The sequence below is a fragment of the Hoplias malabaricus genome, chromosome 4 (assembly GCF_029633855.1).
Source record: "Hoplias malabaricus isolate fHopMal1 chromosome 4, fHopMal1.hap1, whole genome shotgun sequence".
NCBI classification, from domain to species: Eukaryota; Metazoa; Chordata; class Actinopteri; order Characiformes; family Erythrinidae; genus Hoplias; species Hoplias malabaricus.
In genome coordinates this window covers 28,622,700-28,645,829 of record NC_089803.1, presented here as the reverse complement: position 1 = coordinate 28,645,829, position 23,130 = coordinate 28,622,700, and the positions used below count along the sequence as shown (strand labels likewise).

At 39.7% G+C, this 23,130-nt stretch overlaps 1 protein-coding gene across 1 annotated transcript in view; it reads right to left on the bottom strand.

The window, feature by feature from the left end:
* ldlrad3 (low density lipoprotein receptor class A domain containing 3) overlaps positions 1-23,130 on the bottom strand; it is a 60,672-nt gene that overhangs the window by 7,863 nt on the left and 29,679 nt on the right. Inside the window, exon 2 of the mRNA XM_066668817.1 lies at positions 10,629-10,775. Coding sequence (XP_066524914.1) covers positions 10,629-10,775 — 147 coding nt within the window. The remainder of the gene's footprint in view (positions 1-10,628; positions 10,776-23,130) is intronic.

Sequence of the window (23,130 nt, the reverse complement as noted above, 5' to 3'; positions counted from 1 at the left end):
CTGGGGATTCGGACAGAGCATGCCTCTGAATAGATGGACAAGGTCATGTCTGCCCTGTGAGAGTGAGAAAAGGAATGGAGGGACACAAAAAAGAGAGGAAAAAAAAGAACAAGGGAATGTATAGATAGTAGAGGAGCTGAAAGGTTTCTCTGACCTTGTGAAAGCACTCCTGAAGGAAGGGAAATCAATAGGTAATGGAGTCTGGGTGAAAGCAAGGAGGGCATCGGGAGACATATACAGCCTGGCAGAGGGGCTGGGGGAAAGATCCAATCAATCCTGGCTTCTCTGAGCTGGCCCTTTAACAGTAATACAATAACAAATCTGCTTTGGCTGGCGGTTACGGGACATTTCCATGCTTCAGAGCCATCATTAGCTGGACCGCTCAGAAAAGCCTTGGCCATGTCAATACTTTGCTATATCCTGTACATATAGAGAGATTTAAGCAGCGCTTTATCACACAAATGTGTTTAAATATTGGGCTCTAGTGAGATCTGCTGAAATGGATATACCCTGCAGGGTCCAGCCTTAGGAGCTTTAGATTGAGATAGAGATAGAGATGTAATATTCAACTGAGTCGCTCAGGTCTCTTAACAGGTTCGTTTCATCCAAGCTCCTGATGCAAAAGTATAAAACACCTTTTTTATTTTATATATTTTAAACCCATACAGCTATATGGAGGCTGATAAAAAGCAGAAACATCACTAATCTGGCAGAAGGGAGAGAGAGAGAGAGAGAGAGAGAGAGAGAGAGAGAGACGGACCTTGATCGATATTCCATCCCTGCTCTTTGGTATTAATTACACCAGCTCATTGATCAGTCATCCATTAAGCATGGAGGCCTCTGATGGCCCTCTCCAATTAAGAGGCCTCTTCCTTCACACTCTGAGTTTAAAGAGCCCTTGAGCTCAGCTAAAACAACAATAGCAAGAAGCCACTCTTAAGACTGACCACACACACACAAAACCTTAATCAAAGATCCAGTGCTCCATGACCTTGTGCCTAAACCCAGGCAGACTCCTCATAAGCCACTCATTTTCAGCCGACGCAAACACTAACAAAGATTAGACGAGGGCGTCTATAAGTTCAGAAACCTGGCCCTCAGAGAGCTGAGAATCTCTCTTCCGCTATAGAACACTGATTACTGTGCCACTATCCAATAACCCAACTGCATAGGACCTCTAATGAAAGAACAACAGAGGGCTAAAAGCTCATCTACTTGCTTAGTGCAGAGAATCCAGCTGTTAAACAATTAATAGAATTTGTAATAGATATTGATTCTTAAAGCCTTATCATAACAGAAAATGACTGTAACTAGATTTGTATTGACTTCCTGTGCAGTCTGTGAGGAACGGGACGAAGGTGGCTTTAAAGGAAGCCTTGTGAATTACAACCATAAAATGTCCTACTTATTGACATGATATTTTCTGTTCAGTTTGCCTGAGTTTCCATTGTTATTACATTCAGGGTAAGAACAAATAGAGTAGAGTATTCTAAGAATTGAAATCATGCTGTTTGTTGTAATTCACATGTATCAGCTGGTGCAGCACAAAGGCTTTATACTACATTATAATTAGGACTAGACAATAATTCAATATCAATAAATATCGCAAAATAAAATGTCTCAGTATCAATGGTATGATTTTTAACACATTTTAATATCATATAATTCAATAGGGATTATATCGTATCAACCAAAATTAAGAACTATATCATGATATAAATTTTGGCCATATTGTCCAGCCCTAATTCTAACTATGTTTATAAACACTGATCTCTATTAACTGTATTTGTTTTCCTTTGAATAAATGTTACACCTCTAACTTATGTTCTGCTGGGCTGTTTTTCTCACTGTTTTGGTGCTTTAGAGAGGGCCAGCCTATCTCATAAAAATATTTTGTCTATATTCTGTTCACATAATAGACAACCGAGTAAAATAGCTTTTGATTGGCTGATTCTTCATTAGTCCAACTACATTGTAGAACCTGAACTAAGGAAATGCAGCTACAACATAAAGTACAGGAGTTAGCCGTTTAAATTACGAATTTGGGTTGAAATTAATGCATCAAATACAAATATTTCCACATACATCTGTTTTGAAATGGCTCCCTGTTTAACACAGATGGCTGTGTCAGTCAGGAGCCCGTCGTCCTTCAAAGAGGCACATGCTTTACGACTGTTTCTGATATCTGCGCTAGGAGTTTACAACAAGTACGGAATGTCATAATAATTACTCGTCTCCTTTACTGCTCCATTAACTCCATTACGCGTTCTGTGCTTTTTCCAGTGCTATTAAGAAATAATAATTTACTGTCACATAATCCTGTTCCTGTTGCAATTAAGAAGAAGCTTCATGGCACGGCTGTGTTTGCGAGAACAGGACACCAGCATGAAGTCTCCAGTCCTCTTCTTTTAACCTGAGCTGTGTTGTTCTTTTGGGGATGTGGAGTGTGATACCGGCCCCACCAAACCTAAACAAACTATGGGCTAGAAAGAGGGCCAAGCTGAGCTGAGCCCTGCCCTGCTGTCATTTTATGCTACAGTAGATTCTCCTGAAGGTCTAACTAGAGAAGGGTAGTCTCATACAAATGCATAACGACACTCACATACAGGTACGGAAAGGGACACAAACACACACACACACTCTGAACTTCTGCAGATGAGGCTTAATAGATATGAAAAATTCATGAGGTGTGCATTTTACGAGACACTAACCAGGCTCTTACATGATAATGAAACTCCAAAAGCCCCCGTAAACCAACTGGTTACTTTCGTGGCGGCGCAATATTAATATCCATCAGCCACTACATTCATGACTCTCCTTTCAGTGTGTGCATGATGGAAATATCAAATAGGGCTGGTGGCATTTAGAAATGATGAATGAAGCAGTTATAGTATACATTAATCCACTCCTTTCTGGCCTAGTACATCCACCGTAATATAGTGTGACCTTAAAAAAGCTTGATGAAAGACATAAACAGCACCGCTGCCTTGTAAGGCACAAGCAGTGAGGTTTAAGGGGGATGTGTTGGCTGTGTGTTGTGTGTCCAGTTTTGAGCTCCACGGACGCCAGGGTTAATCCCTCCCTGAGGCGGATAAAACAGACGGATCTTTTTTCTCTGCAGGTTCTGACCCTCGCTTCCTCAGTCTTGGGCTGGTCACTCCACCCTGGTGGGCCCCTTGAGTTCTGGGTTTGCTGAAGTAAGCCAATCCCGTGAGCATAGCCTTAATCCCCAAGTCTTTAGAAAGACCTCACACACACTGCTAAATAGATGCTGAGTGGTTTAGCCTACACACTTGCAATTAAAAGGTAATACTACATGGTAATTTATTAATAAGATACTGGTCAGGGTTACAGTGCACCTGTAGCCTACCCAGCATCATTAAAAAAATCAAATAATCAACAATTTAAACAAAAAATTAACGGAAAATTCACATCGTATTCAAATCAACCAGTTTTTCTCTCCATGAAATACTCCTTTTGAAAACCTGAATCTGGAGATGAATTCATTAAATCAGTAAACATACTGCCTCTGGCCAACAAATGTGAAAATGTGTTGAAAGAGGCAGGGAGTGTCCACTCTCTGGTCATCCAAAAAAAATAAAACCCTGTGTTCAATGATGAAATCCTTGCCAGGGCATATTCATCCAAAAGAAGATGAGATATACACAACAAAATTTGAACCTACAAACTAAACGCTAAATGCAAACGTACATTAACTAAATACAATAGTCATTTTAAGTAATGATTATTTGGTAAATAACACTTGGGACACGATGCTGTCCATATTTTAAAGAATTTAAAATATTCTTCTCAATCACATATCACTTCTGAATTTATGTCTAAAGGACTGTAGGACTGTATTTTATCATTAAAATATTAACATGCATACACCGCAGACCACATCTACTTCAAAGTCATCCAAGACTCTGCTGATACAGCAGCAAAGGAGGAAAAAATCCCCACTGAAACTGTTCATTTCAAAAGAAATGTTGGATTCCTTCTTACTATGTAGACTGCCCCCCCTCCTGAGTGGAGCCAAAGACACCAATTCTGAGATATTAACAATTAGCATAAATACGAAATTCAGAGATAAAAATGTGTAAGTGAGAGCATTAACAGAGATGAAAATATTGGGTAAAATCTCCCAAGATCTCATTAAACGTGACCTTTCCAGATTTCTCAGCATGGGCTCAACGTCTCACTAGAAACCTTACTTAGACACAGACCTTAAGGATTTAGTCAAAAGAAATGCACTGAGTAAGCAGCTGGGTATCTCTCAGTGAGAGTTATGCACTGATCTGGGACCTGTTATGTGTTTTCTCCTACAGTGAAGATTAAGATTTGGGTTGACCTCCTGGGCTCAGATGAGACTCAAGTTGCGGTATTGTGCTATTAAAACACCTCTCCAGGATTTACTGTAACAGGCTTCTGACCTTCCTGCTGGAGGGATGAAAACACACAAACAAACAAAGAAAAGAGGCTTGTTTTGGGAGGCTGAGGCATCCACCTCCGCTCCTCTCAGAGGAGAACAGGCTCTTCTGAAAGTGAACGGAAATAAAAAACAGACACAGATGCAATAACAAAAACAGAGTGGAGGTCAGGTTTATGAGACAGTCTCCGCTGAACTTCTAAACTTGCTGCTCTGAGAACAGGGAAAGGAAACTAATACAGAAACACACAACAAGGCCAGTGAACAACCTGTCACTTCTGTACTTCTGCTGCTGTGGGGAGAGTGAATGGAGAGTAGCATCATGGAGCTCTGAAACCTCTAACCAGAGGATGAACATGATCAATGTGATTAACATTAGTGCCACGACTGTCAGCTATATTGCTGTTCTTTCAAAAAGACAACCTGCGTAACACACAAGGAGCTTTGTTTTTCTTGTTGCAAATAAGCTAAACCTTCAAATGTGTGCTCCTTTAAGACTTTTTACTATGTTTATTTTTTATGTTAGTTGAATATATCTATGGTATTTTGTACTGTGTCCCCCCCTCCCCTTCCATACATTTCAGCAAGTTGTCTTGTAGGATTTATCTATGTATTTCAGCAGGTTGTCCTGCAAAAATTCCAATTATGTGACACACTTAGGGGTGGGCAATAAGAAGATACTTTATGATGTGTGCAGCAACATTTGGAAACCAGGATTTCAGCCTACCTCTAGAACCAACTCCAGGTGTTAGTACAAAACTATCATTCATATAGATCCTGCTTTAAAATAAGACTATACTCAATGTGTTTAATGGCTAAAAATCTATTTATTACATGGATATTTTTTTAGGCTCTAAACAACTTAAATGTCATTAATAATCATTTTTATCTCAGCGATAGAAAGGGCAACGGTGAAATCTTTTTAGTCTAATAGTAAAAGTGTCAGGGAACTTAATGAAAAGGTCAGGTAAAGAATAACGGAAGACCTGAGAATGTGAATTCAGTCATTTCACTTTATCATTAATATCAAAAATGTCATTGTATTGGTGGTTTGTTCATTAAATTTATTTTTTTTATGGTTAAACATATTAAAAAATATGTGCTGAAGCTGACAGATTTACTGTCGACTGACGGAGACCGTCAAGATCTGAAGTTTAAAAGTGTAGATCAGCTTTTCTCAAATTTTCTCCACCAGTGGGCCGTGTGGGTATTGCAGGTGGGGAGCAAGAAATCTGAAGAAATTAGCATTTCTTTATTAATGCCTTTCTGTTTTGCCTATAAAGCTTACTCAGTAAAAAACACCCACTCACAATGGATTCATAAAAAGCCCTTAAAAAAACTAACAGAACATTAGATAGGAGACCAGAAAAATTTAGCTTGCCTGGAACCAAAATAGGCTTTTATTTGCAAACTTATATTTTGAAAATGTGCCACTGAGATTAACGGGTTTTGGCTGCAAGTCAGACAGTCTTCTTTCAGCCTTTATTAAGACACCCGTTCAAATATAAAGCTGGTCCAAACTTAGAAGTTTACTGGCCTCCATCATTTATTCACCGTCAGAGTCTGGTTTATAAAGTTAGTTTTTACCAGCTCTGGGCTTGAGGTCAGTAACGTGAGCACAACAGATAACAATGACGGCTAATTACAGTTAGAAAAGCGGCTTGTATATAACTGTTAGGGAAACAGAGGAGGATCCAAGGATATGTTAATATTAGCTGTTTTCAGGTTGTGAGAGTACTCTAAATATGCAGCAAGTTAACGTTAATCTCTGGTCGTATCCCAAACTGCACACTGCTGCATGGATAGGATAAAAATACATATATAGCTACCAACAGTGCTTTCAACAGTGCTAAGTTCCATAGTGTATTGTTTGGGACACAGCCTCACTCTCTAACGTTAATGTTCATCAAATGCTGTTCAACATCATTTTACTGCCTTATCTACAGAAATCAGCTTATAGCTATCTAATATTTGGGGGTATGGGCTGAGCTTAGACTGGATATTAAATATGTATATATATGGGACAGGTGGGACATGGAAATTCCCTTTCATCTGAGGTGAGGAATAGCAAAAAAAAGTTTGAGAGCCACTGGTGTAGATGGATATGGGGTCACTATTTGGCAAACACCAGGTCACTGTTACACTATATACTTATTATATATCATTACAGACTTTTAATGTGTTTACAACCTAAATAATAAACATTAATAAACAGATTGTAAACCATTTACAAACTTTTATAAGTGTAAATGTCTTATTTTAAAAAGGTACTTCAAAAAATTATTATGATTTACTAACCTTGAGCCAGCAAGGTGTTTTTAATATTGCCCTAAAGTGGCCTCTAGAGTTTGACCTCATCTCTGTCAGCACAAAATGAGGCAGCTTGATGAGCTATTCACAAAATGATGAGAGGTTCATCACTTTCACTGAAACCCTGCTTTATCAGCCATGCAGCATTAGTGTGGTTTATCAATGAGAAATCCATCATAATAAAGTCACTATAAAAGGCCCACTGAGATTAGAGAATGCTATTCGGACTCATTTTAATATCTGTGTAAAACCGAAAAACAAGGGAATGTGGTCAGTTTTCATGTTAAATGAGTACAACACTGGATGCTGATGAGCTTTGTTTCTAAACATAGTTTACCTCAGCTGGAGTTAGTTGCCTAATTAATGAAAACACTAGAGAATGATGTTCTATCTTTGTGTTTTGTGTTTCATCTTTGTGTTGGTCTTTAACAACATGTCCTTGGAAACAAGCTCACATTAAGCTTTTGTAACAAATATAAGACAAACACCATGAACTGTAGATGATGAATTCTCTAGTACTCATGTGTATAATGCCATGATGTGCATGTATCTGTGATACTATGTGGGCAAAATCTGAAAAGGTAGGCACACCTGATTAAATTGTCTTAAAATTAACACTGGAAATGTGTGAGTAAGGAAAGTTGATTCTTATGTATGAAAGTGTTTTCAAAGGAAAAGAACAAAAAATGATACATTTTCACCTTTTTCAGCATATGAGGAACGTCAGGTCTGGTCTGTTTGAAAATCACCTGAGGTGACTCCACTGGAAGCTGACTGAAAGACTGCCAAAAGTGTAGAACCTAAAAGATACTACTTGTATGTTCGAGACCATTTTAGTCACTGTGTAATTTCATCTAAAGTCATAGTTCTGATATTTTCCCTATTATTCTAAAACGTGGAAGAAGGAGGAAAAAAAAGGGCCTTTATGAGTCAGAGTGGCTAAACTTTTGACTGGTACCGTATCCAAGGTGGGTGCACTTTTGCCCGTTCCCTCTGGCCGTGTTATTTCCAAAAACAAATTCTCATTAATGAGGTAGGGGAGACTTCGATTGGCTTTGACCTTTCCTTTCCTTTCAGCTCTGCATAAATATCCCAATTTGTGCAAAAGACTTTCTCATCTGTCTCTGCCACTAATTGTGCAGCAGCGCAGCGAGGGGACAAACAGGCAAGTCGCTGACCCAAAACCAGGCAGCAGCAATTATTAACAAGCCCCCTGAGCATTTCAGCTGCCCATCAAAAGCGAACTCAATGTATTCATTACACAAAGAGCTACAGACGCACCTCTGCTAATGGTGGGGCAAAACATGAAAAGCTTTTGTGTCAAAGGCGTCTGTGCGTGTGCGCATGAACTGCTTGTTAATAAGAGAGCGGGATAAACAGACAGGTGTAACCCTCGTTTCCATTCAGGACCCTGTCTGTTTTCCTTCTTTGCATCCTTTCTCTGATACAGTCATGGTTTTTCCTTCTGGCCTGGCCAACAGGCTTCCCTCAGGGACCGGAGTTTGCGGCGGCCGCCTCATCTCTGGTGCTGGGGGAAAGTAGCTGTTTTTGTGACTGAATGGCTATTGTAGCTTACTCCCTTGTCTGAAACATTTGCAAATGAAAAGCTACATTGGAAAGCCAGTTGCCACAGGCTGTGCACTTGACTTCAAGAGCTTTACACTCCAGTAGATTTCCCACAGGGCAAAAGGCCAGGGTAAAAAGTCACAAAGCGGAACCGATAAGAGTGACTGAAGTCCGCCTGGTCTTTGCTTATCTGTGCCCTGAGCCACCAGTGCATGGAAAACGGAAGATTACTTGAACATCTCCAAACATCTCTTCAGCGGCAGTCAAAACACAGACGCAGACAATACACAACTTTCTGAAAACACTGCAGGTCTCTGTGGATCGTTTTTCATTTTGCAGATAATTTTAAAGAGGCTTTGGAGAAATGTTCATTCGGGATGCAGAGAGCCTAATAACAACCCATTTGTGTGTGGTTGGCAACACAAATACAATATCAATGCAATATCCTGGACTCAACTTGGATTAAGTCTCTAAGGAGGTAGGAAAGCAACAACACGAGAGAGAGAGAGAGAGAGAGAGAGAGAGAGAGAGGAAAGAAGAAAGAAATTCTTCACACATCATCCTCAATCTGGGGTTTGATGGCCAAATAAACATGTCAGGCTAATCCCCAGAGTACACAGCAAATCTTTACAGTCTTCTCTGCAATCAGGGGTGAGAGCAGAATACCAAAATACACACACAGAGTGTCAACATCAGCACCAGAGCGACTCAAGCATCCCAGTAAAGGAACTTGATAATACCAGGCCAGCCCAGAGTGTACTGGAGGACCCAAGGGTTCAGCTGCTGGCTCGAGAAAGCATCTCCCTGGGGGGCAACAACAAGGGTGTGGATGGACTGTGCGCTCAGAAAGTGTTATTGTTTGACATCAGCACGTCCCACTGCACATGTTTAGTCAGAATGCTGAGACAAGGCAGTCTAGAGGACGATGAGTGCGGTTATTAGATGAACACGGTGAGTGTGAACCTGTGTATAACAGCGGCAATGCGTATATAAACCCAAACACAACTGGGGATACTGGGGAAAATATATAAAGTAAATACAATAATAAAATGTTTAAAATATTAATAATAAATCAAGTATTCAATTCTATTAATGTGTTTCACTGTATCTTACTGATCATCTGACCTCCAGAGTATTACAGGTCATAAGGAGCTACCTGATGTCTCCTTAAATATGCTATTTGTGAATATATCAAGCAAATATGGCACATTTGACCAATGGAAAGTTGGTTAATATTAGGTCAAATAGTTGTGTGTTGGGGGGGACTGCAGAGTTCTCTGCAGAGAAAATGATACACAGTAATAGAAAGGTTATGTTTACTGTGCAAATATAGTCATTTTATATATTATTGAAATCAACAAGTGGACATGTACCTTTCTTCTGAATTCCCATATGTAATCTGGATAATGAGATAATTATGCTATAAGAAAGGGAATAAAACATTTACAGCCATTTGCTTAAGCAACATTTATGCAATGGTAGAATTCCCCTTTAAATTGCATTAGAAAACATATCTAAAACACAAAAGGTACATCATTAAATCCAATTAAATATGCTGGTATGAAAGACATTTTATGCTAATCTGGATATATGAATAGCAACAATGTGACAGGATATGTGGGCAAGAGCCACAGACTCCTCAGGGTTCACTTACAGACAGAGAGAGAGGGAGAGAGAGAGAGAGAGAGAGAGTGGTGGCTGCATGGCTGCAGGCAACTGCAACACAGCAGACCCTCCAGAGGCGTCTCTCAGTCTCAGTAAATGTGTGCGGGGGCGAGAGGGGGTTTGGCTCAGACTCCACTCAACTCCTCTCCAACATCACGCCACCAGTATGATGCTTAATTAAAAACACATCCAAAAGAAGGAGAATGAATGTTGAAAGATGAATGCAAAGAGGACTGCAATGATTTGAAGGGAAGAGCAGGAGGGGAAATCCCTGATGAAGAGAAGAGGATACAGAGAGACAGTGGGGTTTTCCAAAGGGGAATGCAATGTGGCAATGATACAAAGTTATGCCTTATCAACATTACCATCTACGCCTGAAGTGGAGCAGCTGAGATATATATATATATATATTAAGAATGAGTGCTAGAGAGAGTATGACAGAAAGAGAGAGAGACAAACCATGTAGGATCAAAATATTTTTGTCTGTGGCAGCCAGTGCTAGCTGTTATTAGTGGTGCATTACAGTAAATTTCAGTCCTATATTCTGCCACACATACATGCTTTGATGCTGTTAAAGGTGTTCCGGGTCTTAAGACACACAAGCTCCTCTGGCAATAAACAAACAAACAAACAAACAAAGACAAAAACAGTTACTTACGGCAGCCCTTCTCGTCGCTCTTATCAAAGCAGTCAGGAAAACCGTCGCACTGGTAGTTTCCATGAATGCATGACCCATCCCCACACATGAAGTTTCCAGGGATGTTACACTCAGTAGTGAAATTATTCCCGGGAAGAAACTGGCTCTCTGAAAATAAACATATAACATTATTCTTAGTATTTCCGAACTCTAGAATAAACAACCATGCCAGAAAAGCGCTTTAGGGGTTAAATGTTTTGAAATTCTCTGCAGTGCAATAAGATAAAACTGCTTAATGTTTTACTTATTATTTATACAAAATAACAAAGTAAACAAAAGGTGTCTTTATAAATAGTTTATATAAATTCCACCCAGTGCAGCACTGCAGTATTAAAAAAGAAATTCAAATGAGTGATAAAATCACAATACCATTTATAAATGCTAGAGTAGCTTAACATTTACAGTCTCAAAAAATTAAACCCACAATTACACTCAGTGCAGCAGAATCACTGCCACCGCTGTTTTAGGCATTTACCGAAAAAACTGACGAGGGCTTTTAATTTGAAATGACGGATGCAGGAAGTAGAGACATGATGGCACCCAACTTTGATGGTCAGCTGAGTTAGATCACAACAAAGCGCTACATTGTAGAATCATAAGTGCTGGAGGGAATATAAATTTTCACATCGGTCATGACCGGCTCTCAGAGCTTCTAGTGATAAACACACACACAAAACTGATACCAATTAGTAAAGATATAGAAGTCAGACATCCCTATTTTTAATTGTTACAAATTCATTTGTGAACCATAATATTCACATTTCTCCAGCTGGGGACAGAATTTGAGGCCTGTTAAAGAAGAACAGACACTAATGTGGCATTACATTAGTCAGACAGCCTGGCAGGGAGTGAAGACTGCTAACGAGGAGAGCAGGACACAAGGAACTTGTGACTTGGAAAAACACTTTTATTCACATGACACTGGTTTCAGCTTGATTGAGGTGTGCAGCAAACAGCCTACCAAAACACCCGAATAAAAACACCTTCCAAATGCCTGTTTCATAAAGTAAAAAAGAACCATCTGAGACACTGAATAATATCTCCATTAACTGAAAATACTGACAGATGCTTTGTGCTGAACTGATTTATTAAAGTCTGACACTGCTGATAATCAAATGCATATGAAAAGAATGTGTTTTAAACATAGTATTTTTATCATAATAATCAGTTAAGCATGAGGTTTGTATACATGGGGTTTTATCATATAATAATCAGTTGTGTTCGTGGGGTTTGCTTGAGTTCTGTGATGGTGTTGTGTTGCCTCACTGACGGGGTCAACTCTTGTCACTGTATAAATCATGCTGCCCTATTTACAGTGATAGTGTGAACACGGCTTATCTCGTAACCCGGCATGAGTGGCTGGGAGTGCCATCAAATATCATATATAAAATATAGCTCCTTGAATAATCTGTAATATCCTGAGGTAGTGTTCGCCTGTGCTCGTGCACACACACACACACACACAATGAATCACAGGGGAATTAATGGAAATCTGAATTGAGCCATAAAATCTAAAGTCAATGTCACAAGTCTGTAAATTAGGCAGAGTATAAGGACTCCTTGTAATTTTACATTATGTTTTACTACATTTACAGCTTTTAGCAAAAGCTCTTATGCAAAATGAATTACAATTCTAATTATGTTACAGCAATAGATGAATGCAATGTTAAGTGTCTGGCCCAAGGACTTTTATCGGTTTAGCAAACCCTGGTTTTCTGAGTAGAAGGAAGTGTTAGTACCCAATATGATATACCAACCACATACGTATACCTTATAGACGAATCAAATACTCATCATAGCTTGTGAAGATTAGATCAATACAAGTCTGATTTTTGGCTTGCTCTTTGCAAATCTGTATTTGAACTACATAATAATAGCAGTGGATACTTACTGTACTTACAAAAATGATTACAGAACAACAGATAATCAGTGTGTTCGGTAACCCTTTAATTTACACGCTTTACACCCTCAAAAACAGCTGCCATAGCATTATCTTCACATTTTGTCTTTGTCTAAAAGACTTTGTGTACTTTTCTGTTTCCACAATGAGCTGTACATCATTCTTGTATGACCAGTGTCAAATGGGGTTAGCTATTTTGATTGGCTGATGCTTTAATTTGTCTGGATGGCTGTTCCTCAGCAGTCCATTGATCATTTATGTATTAGCTTAGTAGATTCTAACCTTCCAAGCTCTGTACTTCAGCTGCTGAGTAAAACCATTTTGGGTCTAGTTTGAATGATATATTGTGTAAACTCATTTTCACCTAGGAAATGCTAATGTGCCCCGTAGCAAGTGTCAAAAATAGAGCCTAAGCTTGACCCGCACTTTACCACTGTGGTGCTGTATGCCATCCACAAACAGCGTAAAAGGCTACACTGATTAGCGTTTGTACTGCATGTGATGCCTTGTCTCTTGGCTAGCAGTGCTGTTACCAGGTCTGGTGTGAAATGAAGACCAAAATATCTGGCTTTATTTTTGGACGCTGAATGTAGAGCGGCAGACACTCAGTTAGTTGTTGTTGTCATGTTTACAGCAGCATTCGGTTGCCTGTTTGGTCTAATGTGGTTATATATAATCAAAATTGCCCCAATGTTTTTGATAACATGACTACAAATGAAACTGCAGCTCTTTCGATTTGAACATTTCACTCTTTTAAGTTGCGGTACCAATGCAAACACTCTCAGTCCTACAGGGTAATAGCACATTAGGGTCCGCTGTGAACTATGAAAACATCAGTTAAACCTAAGTAATAGAAGAGGAGAATGGAAGGCAATGAAAAAGACTTTCTTTCTATACTGAACAGACTGTAGACTGGATGCAGAGATACTTTCTCAGTTATGGATTGTGCTTTTAGGTTCTTAAAACTTTTGGCCCCATTATGACATCATACAAAGTCAGCTGGTGAGTAAATCATGCAAATTATATACAGTCTAAAATATTCAAAAACAGAATAAATGTCCTATTCTCCCCCATTTAGATTTTTTCTATTCTTTTCTTCGCTTGATTCCCAGTCCTGAACGTTGTAACGGCGCCCCCTCCTGCCCCAGAGGACCTGATGCAAGGGCCTCTAATGTCTCATGCAATAAAGTGGAAAAAGTGCGAGAGAGAGTGAGAGGGAACTGAGCGTCTGCTGCCAGCTCTTTTATCTGCAATGCTCCTAATTGTTATTTCTGTAATGTTCCACTTTAATTGGCAGCAGGACCTGCTCACAACCAGTGCCGACTTTCTGATGGCTCTCCTGTGACTTTCCCTTCACTGCGCAACACTTCAGTTCAGTTGTGTGCACACACATGGAAACAGCCACTTTCAACCCTGTATGTATTCTCTCTCTCATTTCCAGAAAAGTTGGGACACTAGGCAAAATGTTAATAAAAACAGAATGCCATGATGTGCACATTATTTAGACCATATATAATATATATTTATATATACAGTACTGTCATTTAGTCCTAGGCACCTAAGATAATTATATAAATTTAAACTAATGCCTTCTCAGTAAGTGTGGTGCTTGTATAAAGTAATATATAATAACAGTAAATACAAAAAACATGTTTAATATAAAACAAATAAGAAATATAAGTAGTAGGTGTGATTAGGGTTGGGCGGTATAACGATACTACCGTAAACCAAGGTATTTTAAAATGTGGACGGTATCTTAAATGAGGGCGGTATTTATGACGTGTGTGTGTTGTGTCAAATTTCGGTTCTTCTGTGTCTTTAAAAGTCGGCTAAAATGATAATGTGCCTTTAAGAGCGCCACAGGGAGGGGGCGCTTTGGGAGCTCAATGACTGCTGATGTCACGGCCTGAAAACGGGTGGAGAAAAGCAAAAGCCCCGTAGCCCACCGCAGTTGTAAATTTAGCGCTGAGTTTCAGTTAAAAGAGAAAGGAATTAAGCTGTAAACAGATATAATTCTCAGAAAATCCTTCACTCGACTTTGCACTCACAGGTATATGGTTTTATCCTGTAAATATATGTGTGTTTTGAGCCTCAATTCACTGAAGAATCTGCTGCGATGTGCTAAACCACAAGTGCCCATTAGCGCCAGCTGTGTTTCTAAACAGTGTACACTGACTTATTTCACTTATTTTTTTACTTTTCTTTTACTTCAGCACTAGTTGCTGATGTTTGCTCTCCCAGAAACAGGTTTTTATCATCAACACATGTGTCGGTGTGCACTGTCGGGATGTGTTTAGCTAAATTCACTCAACTTTGTGCTCAAAGATATTAAGCTCAGTGCAGCCTGACAGAGCAACCCTTCCCCACAGTAATACTGTATACCGAGATAATATTTTGAGATGGTATTATGGTATGAAAAACGTGGATCCCTACACCATCTTTAGATGTGATTGCATGAATTTGTTAAATCAACATCAGACTATTATAATAATGACTAATGGTCACTAATAATGACTATTACAAATAATTATTTATTAACCGGTAAAACTAGGTATTGGATAATAACCTCAAATAATATGGACTGCCACGAGGAGAGATTTGGAAAAAGTTAAACCAACACATTCACACACAAAATATCACACTTACTGGAATAAGGTTGTATTCTATTGTTGGACTTTGTTTGTTGTTGTTTTTTTTTAGCAAATAAACACTTTCTGCTCAGATAAATATCTTTTAAAATCTCAATCTCTGGTGCCTAAAACTTTTGCACAGTACTGTATATATGGATCAAATGACAGGTAAAGTTGTGTAAAGCTCCAACAAAAACATATAAGACAACAGTTCAGAGACATGACTGGGTTTAAGAAGAGCGTCTCTGACTGGCTGAGTCTTCCAGTAGTAAAGATGGGGAGTTTTTTCACACCACTTTGTGAAAAAACTGTGTGGGCAAACTGAAATAATTCCAAGATAATGTTTCTCAACTTAAAACAGTAAAGAACTTGGGGGTTTTATTATGTACGGCACATAATATGATTAAAAGTTTCAGAGATCTGGAGAGATCTCTAAATGCAAGCGACAAGGCCCAAAATCAGTATTAGCTGGGTGTGGTCTTTGGGCCCTCAGACAGAAGTAAACTAAAAACAGACATGTTTCTGTAGTGGAAGTCACTGTAAGTAAGAAAGTAAGTGAGTATTTATTTAAACATCTAATGAACAGGCAAAAACAAAAAATACAACAATGATCAGTTTACTGAGCAAAAAGCTAGATGATAAAAATAGGTTTTTAGCCTGAACTTAAAAGCATCAAGAGAGGGTGCAGGGACCTAATGCCCAGGGGTAGACTGTTCCATGGTCTCAGCGTCACAGTGAGCAGCAGCTAATTTGGTCGGAAGCAAATCTCCTATATAGGATGGAGCCACTCCATTTAATGATTTAAAAAACAGCAGAATTTTAAACTGGATCCTATAGTGTACAGGAAGCCAATGTAAAGAAGCCAGAATAGGGGTAATGCAGTCCCTTTTTTAGTGCCTGTAAGACGACGAGCTGCAGCATTCGTACTACCTGAAAACGGTAAATGTAAATATGAAATGTAAAACAATATAATGGACACCCCAAGCTGTTGCAATTCTGTAACAAGCAAGAATCGAACTACAGCAACAGGTCTCCTCCGTTCTCAAACGCTTACAGAGTGTTGTTAAAAAAGAGCGGATTCAACATAGCGGTAAAAAGTGCTTCTGTCCAAATTTTTTTGGAACATGATGCTGACATTATATTCAAAACAAGTAAATATATATTAAAAAATATTTTTCCATTGTACTATTTCAAATTAAATATATGTTTTACATTATTTGCACATCATTGCAATTTGTCTTTATTCACGTTGTTCCAACTATTTTTCGGAAATAGGGTTGCAATCTTCTCTTTCTCTACAAATCTCTCTCTCTCCTGAAATTCTTCCTCTTCCTTTCTTTCTCTCTCAAAACCTGAAATACTCACTCACTCACCCACCCACACACCTATTCACCCACTCACTCCCCCACCCACTCACTCCATTACTATAGGTCTGTCTTTAAAAGCAGAGAGGTTAATTGGCTGTCTGCACTGAGAAAGAGTCAGTGTGAGACATTGTAGGAAGCATTGATTGATTTTAATAATGCTCACCCTGCAGCCCTACAGGCCAGAACATCTACAGCCATCAGAATTCTGCTCCAATCCCTCCTACACAAACACAGCAGAGGCTGTACATTGAGGCCTTTCACTCTGATCTGAGACCAGCTCTGAGGTTGCTTTTACACTGGCTATGACTAGAGCATTCAGTGCCAGCTGTACATACAGGAGAAGATGCACTAAAAAATATGCTGCAGTGCAATAACATCAAATGCTCATTAAAGCAGTTTATTAAGAAAACTGTATCATTGCGATAAGAAAGGAAGAAAACTGCACATGGACCACACATGTCTTACTATTAATGATGAAGCACACCACTGAAATCCAGATAAAATAGTCTGAGCCGGTGATGGAGTAATGAAGGGCAGGGTCAAATGAGAAAACGGAAATTCTATGATGAAGTAATAGCAGCGAGTAGCAGGTGGAGGGTGAGGGGCGTAGCACAGGTTAGCACCAGGGAATAGTGGGTAACAGCACTGCAATTCACATGGCAGGCTGAGATTCTATTCTTTGCCAGGATAGGGATGCAATTTTAGGCCAAGTAGAGTCATTTTAAATGACTACTAACTCTTTATTCGCATAAACATGGAAAATTATTCAATTGTAGGGACTGGTGTATAGTGGGTGATGTCGCTGGGGGACTAGCATAATGCATTTTGTTAAAGCATAAAACATCACTAGTAGTATGTTGTCTGTGAATTTTGAATAGCTGAAGCGCTGTTCATCTTTGTGTTCTAATGATGATGTATGAGGCTTCCATAGGGTTACCCCATTCTGTAGGGGAAGGTTTTAAGCACTAGAACTTGTAACACAGTAACAACGGGCACAACAACATTAGAAAACAAAGGCTACGGGGAAAATGGGAAAGAAAGAAGAAATGAAGAAATGGGACTCACCCTAATGGCGATATGGTAAACTACTAAATGGTGACGTGTAAACCCTGCAGAGCGCTGATTGGCCAGAGATATATCAATCACCAGGAAATGCAGAGCCCATTTAAATCCAGCACAAACTCGCTGCTTGTAAAATCTCTTAAGTTACAGCAGCTTTCACATTTATTTCTAATCGGACTCGCAACAGAAGCTCGTAAAGAGGTTTATAAAGCTCCTTGGGTCGGTGGCCGACGAAAATTTTGAGTGAAAGCCGTGCAACAAGTAAAACTGATCTGTGAGAACTGAGTGCAGAGCCGTGTTCAGTCCAAAAAACAAAAACAACACGCGAATACATGACGAGTAAACAGCGCCTAACTTTTCCGCTGCTGTTGTTGTGGTTTTCAAAGCCAGTGATTCCTGTTAGAGACAAAAAACAACAAACACTTTCTCTATGTTTCCATACAATATGTGTATGAACAGCGTATTTAGGCTTGTATTCTAATTTCATAAACGCCACGCATATTCATCCTATTTTGGGTTTATTGTTGAACCCTAGGTGGACCTCAGTCATTTGTTTTACATCAGTCAAAAAGAGGGATGAGCTCATTTTAGCACTACATAAACAACTGAAGACATTTAAGAGGCCCAGGGTTCATCTTTTCTCTTCTGTCATGAGGGCCACTGAAAGAGCTTTTTATGTGGAGAGACAAACTCCTTCCAGCTACAACATGTGACAAGTCTGCCCTGAAAGTGTCTGCTGTCCATATGACTACAAAGTGTCGTTATGCAACGTGCGCCCACACACACACACACACACAATCTTAAAACAGTCAAAAGACTAAAGCATGGAAAAAAGCACAGCTACAGTGAACCACAACTCTCCCTCTAAAGCCTTTACAGTAATCCTGCCTTTAGGTAGAAGTTTTCGAGTGCAAGTGCAGTACAGACGCACTGACATCACTTTCAGGAAGACACGGTGAGCAACATAGCAGAAAGGACGTGTGCGTGTGTCTGTGCGCGTGTGTGTTTGTGAGCCTTCAAGAACCTAGAGGATGAACTCACTTCAGATTCAAAACACTGCTGTGCTTTGAGGACACTGCAATCTCTTACATCACTTTGCCAAACTTGTAGAATCACAAGGTTTCTGTTTCCCACCCCGCTCCTGTCGTTTCCTCTCTCAGACAGACCTAAGGATGAAAGAAGTCCTGTGTGCCTGCATCTCCATCAGCACTTCAGACGGCCTCAAACAGCAGAGTCAGCCATGTCTGCAATCTGAACTGCCAGACATGAACCGCTCTCATCTGTTCATCTGCAACTGCTGAAGGTCACTGCAATAGTGCGTTCATAAACTAAGGGCTTCCATTACCGCGGGTGCCTGTTAAGCTCAATTTATACTTCGGGATTAAACTTGCGACATAGGCTGCAGCATAAGGTTCACGTCGACACATTGCCTATCCTGTAGCCTGTCGCACACCTCTCCAGATGTCTCAGATACAGAAATGGTCACAAGGGATTTGAAATAGTTTTTTTCTGGCACCTCATGTAAATGCTCTTTCCCAAACAGCACCCTACTCCCTACACAGTGCACTTTAAAGCTTCAAATGAATATTACTGCAGTAGTAATATAGCATAGAGGAAGATGTTTGAAATTCAGTCCATTCCAATTAATACTGTTGTGGCAGTGTAACTGTAGATCAACGCAGACAGCAACACACAAGTATAAACGCTTGCAACGCCTTGCATAGCTAAAGTGTCAAATGACTAATTATGCTCCCCATCTGGCAATCGGATGGATGAGTTTGGTAGCTGCCAGCAGAACGTACTTGTCTGACTGCATTGTGCCAAATGTAAAGCTTGGTGGAGAGAGTATTATGGTGCGGGGATGTTTTTTTTCATGGCTTGGATTCGGCCCTTAGTTCAAGTGAAAGGAACTCTCAATGTTTCAACATACCAAGAGATTTTCGACAGTTTAATGCTTTGTGGGAACAGTCTGAGGGCGACACCATAACTGTGCACCAGTGCACAAAGCAAGGTATATAAAGACACGGATGAGCCGGTTTGGTGGCCTGAGTCCTGACTTCAGCCTGATAGATGAACTTGAGATGAACTGAACTAGGCCTGCTGGTCCAACACCATCGTCTGACCTCACAAATGCGTTTCTGGAATATTCCCATAAACACACTCCTAACTACACTGGAAAGCCTTCCCAGAAGAGCTGGAGCTGTTATAGCTGGACAAGTTGGACAATCAACATATTAAAATGCATGGATTAAGAATGGGATGTCACTCAAGTTCATATGCATGTGAAGGCAGATGACCAAATACTTTTGACAATATAGTGTTTGTGGTGCAGGCAACCACTCAGAATTTAATATAAAATATAAAAAAATATATATTTTAAAATAAAAATAATAAAGATTATCTATCAAATTGTTAATGCATTTTAAATTTTATTGCACTAGAGAAGAATGCGAACTACCCAGGTTTGTCATGACCCAGCTGACATGAGCAGAGAATTGAGGGGAGAGGTGGGGCATGGACCCATAAGCTGCCTGCTTCAATACATGTTTTTAGCATTCTAAGACACTTTTGAGATTTGAGATTTTGTCTTGTTTCCAATATGTGGGAATAGAGGGCATCGTTTTAAATAACTCAATCGAGTACAGTCTACTGCGGCTTAAAAAAGACTGTTAGAAGCTCCTGTTTAAACTAACAGTCACAGTATGAATATCACAAGATTAGTATAAACTAAGAAAACAGTAGGAATCAGTAGTGAACACTTCCAAGTTTACAATTCGCAAGAATTACATCTATAATAGTACATCTGCAAAACATATACTCATATTCAGTGTTCTCTATAAACAGCTAAACAAGCTTTGTGATGCCATACAAACATATTCTGAAAGACTACATTTGGAGGTGATATAAAGAAAATAAAACTCCATGTTGCATAAATGGAACATTAAATAAGAAAATTAAATGTTGCCACCCTAATGTACACTGCAGGTATATATTTCTGCCTGATGTAACTTGTAGGGAAGTAGCCCTAAATAACTTTGGACACTTCATAAATTTTGAAGATGCTTGTTTTGCGTCTCCAGACCTACTGTGGCGAGCTCCATGAGGCCGGCACTCTGTCAGGGCATGGCATTTTCACTATGGCTCTCTGAGATGCTCAGACGCAATGATTCAGCCAGCTCATGTTTCTCAAACGGCCAGTGTCAGATCGATGGTGAGGATCGGGTGGCCTTGTCTCATTGCAATCCTCTCAGTCTCGTCAGTGTGTTAACAGTAATTTAATGCCAGGATTGGGAACGGAGCAGGCCAGGGAGGAGACGGGCCTCTGGAGGCATGGTGGGTGGCGTGCCAATTATGCCGGGCAAATATTGCCTCCTTCTAGGCTTACTTTAAACCTCACGATAGCCAACCTATACACACCTGCACCACAGGAGTCATTCTTATTAGTCACCTGCTACTATTACTGTGTGCTGCAAGATATCTATCTATCTATCTATCTATCTATCTATCTATCTATCTATCTATCTATCTATCTATCTATCTATCTATCTATCTATCTATCTATCTATCTATCTATCTATCTATCTATCTATCTATCTATCTATCTATCTAACTCACTCACTCACTCACTCACTCACTCACTCACTCACTCACTCACTCACTCACTCACTCACTCACTCACTCACTCACTCACTCACTCACTCACTCACTCACTCACTCACTCACTCACTCACTCACTCACTCACTCACTCACTCACTCACTCACTCACTCACTCACTCACTCACTCACTCACTCACTCACTCACTCACTCACTCACTCACTCACTCACTCACTCACTCACTCACTCACTCACTCACTCACTCACTCACTCACTCACTCACTCACTCACTCACTCACTCACTCACTCACTCACTCACTCACTCACTCACTCACTCACTCACTCACTCACTCACTCACTCACTCACTCACTCACTCACTCACTCACTCACTCACTCACTCACTCACTCACTCACTCACTCACTCACTCACTCACTCACTCACTCACTCACTCACTCACTCACTCACTCACTCACTCACTCACTCACTCACTCACTCACTCACTCACTCACTCACATACATACATATATGAGTGTATATATACACTCATATATATATATATATATATATTTTTTTTTTTCCCAGGTTAGTATTTAGCCTTTTAAAAATGCCAAATCTAAATGTGGCAGCAGTTGTACTCCGAGCCCTGCCTCTACAAAAGCACATATAATCGTGTATGGATTGGAGAGATTGCCAAGAGAAACCTGAGAATATTCAACTACCGTTCTAACAACTCTTCAGTAAAGTAAGAGTAATATACAGGGCTAAATAATTAAGTACAACTGCCTAGGCATTTAACTACTATCCATAAATGTTAATGGATGTGTGCATACACATGTAAATGGGTACAATAAGCATTAATGTATGCACAGACATGCACTCATCTGTTAATGGGAAAGTGACCTTTCCATTCACTAATACCTATGGGTTCTGGGTAAGGAAATGTTACTGAGTGACAAGAGGAATAAATTTATCAGATGCCTGTGTGTGTGTGTGTGTGTGTGTGTGTGTATATATATATATATATATATATATATATATATATATATATATATATATATATATATTTAAAGTCCCTTTGAAATCAATGTAAAAACACAGAAATGCTTCTTACCTAACGATGAATAAAAGCATAAAGCTGAGTGTAATTGGTGGATGCTTATGGGTTGATACTGAATCACATTCATTAAATATCAGGTTAGCATGTTTCCTATCATTCCTGAACCCCTACAAAACTGACCAAGTTTCTTACTACTGCCATTCAACTCATAGCTGATTTCAGTCACATTATCACATGACATTAAATAAAGTGTTAGTATCTTTCAATAAGCAGCAAATACTAGACTGTATTTATTCATTCATTCATTCATTATCTGTAAGCGCTTATCCAGTTCAGGGTCGCGGTGGGTCCAGAGCCTACCTGGAATCATTGGGCGCAAGGCAGGAATACACCCTGGAGGGGGCGCCAGTCCTTCACAGGGCCTTTATTCAAGTATTAACAAAATTATAAGTAGCACTACATGCATAGTGCAGATTCAGTTGGCTTTACCCCACTGACATACTACTCATGTAGCATATCACAAGAGTCAATATCTACAGCATCCGTTGCTTTTTCTACCAAACTCAATGGCTTATGGATCTTGACACGCTTCCAACACCTCAAGTGCAGGTCAGTTATTGAGTGGCAAAGTGCATGACAGATGAGCGAAAGGAACCAAAACAAGACTGCACTGCCTGCTGACTAAGAACTCTTGATGAAACACTCAGCAAGTCTCTCTCTCCCTCACACACACACACCGTTCTAAAAAATCCCCATCAAGTCTTCTTCAACTAATCCCCACTGTTGCACAAAGCGCACCCTACTGAAGATGGGAAATTGTACTCGAAAAGGGGGAAAAAAGCAGTTCCT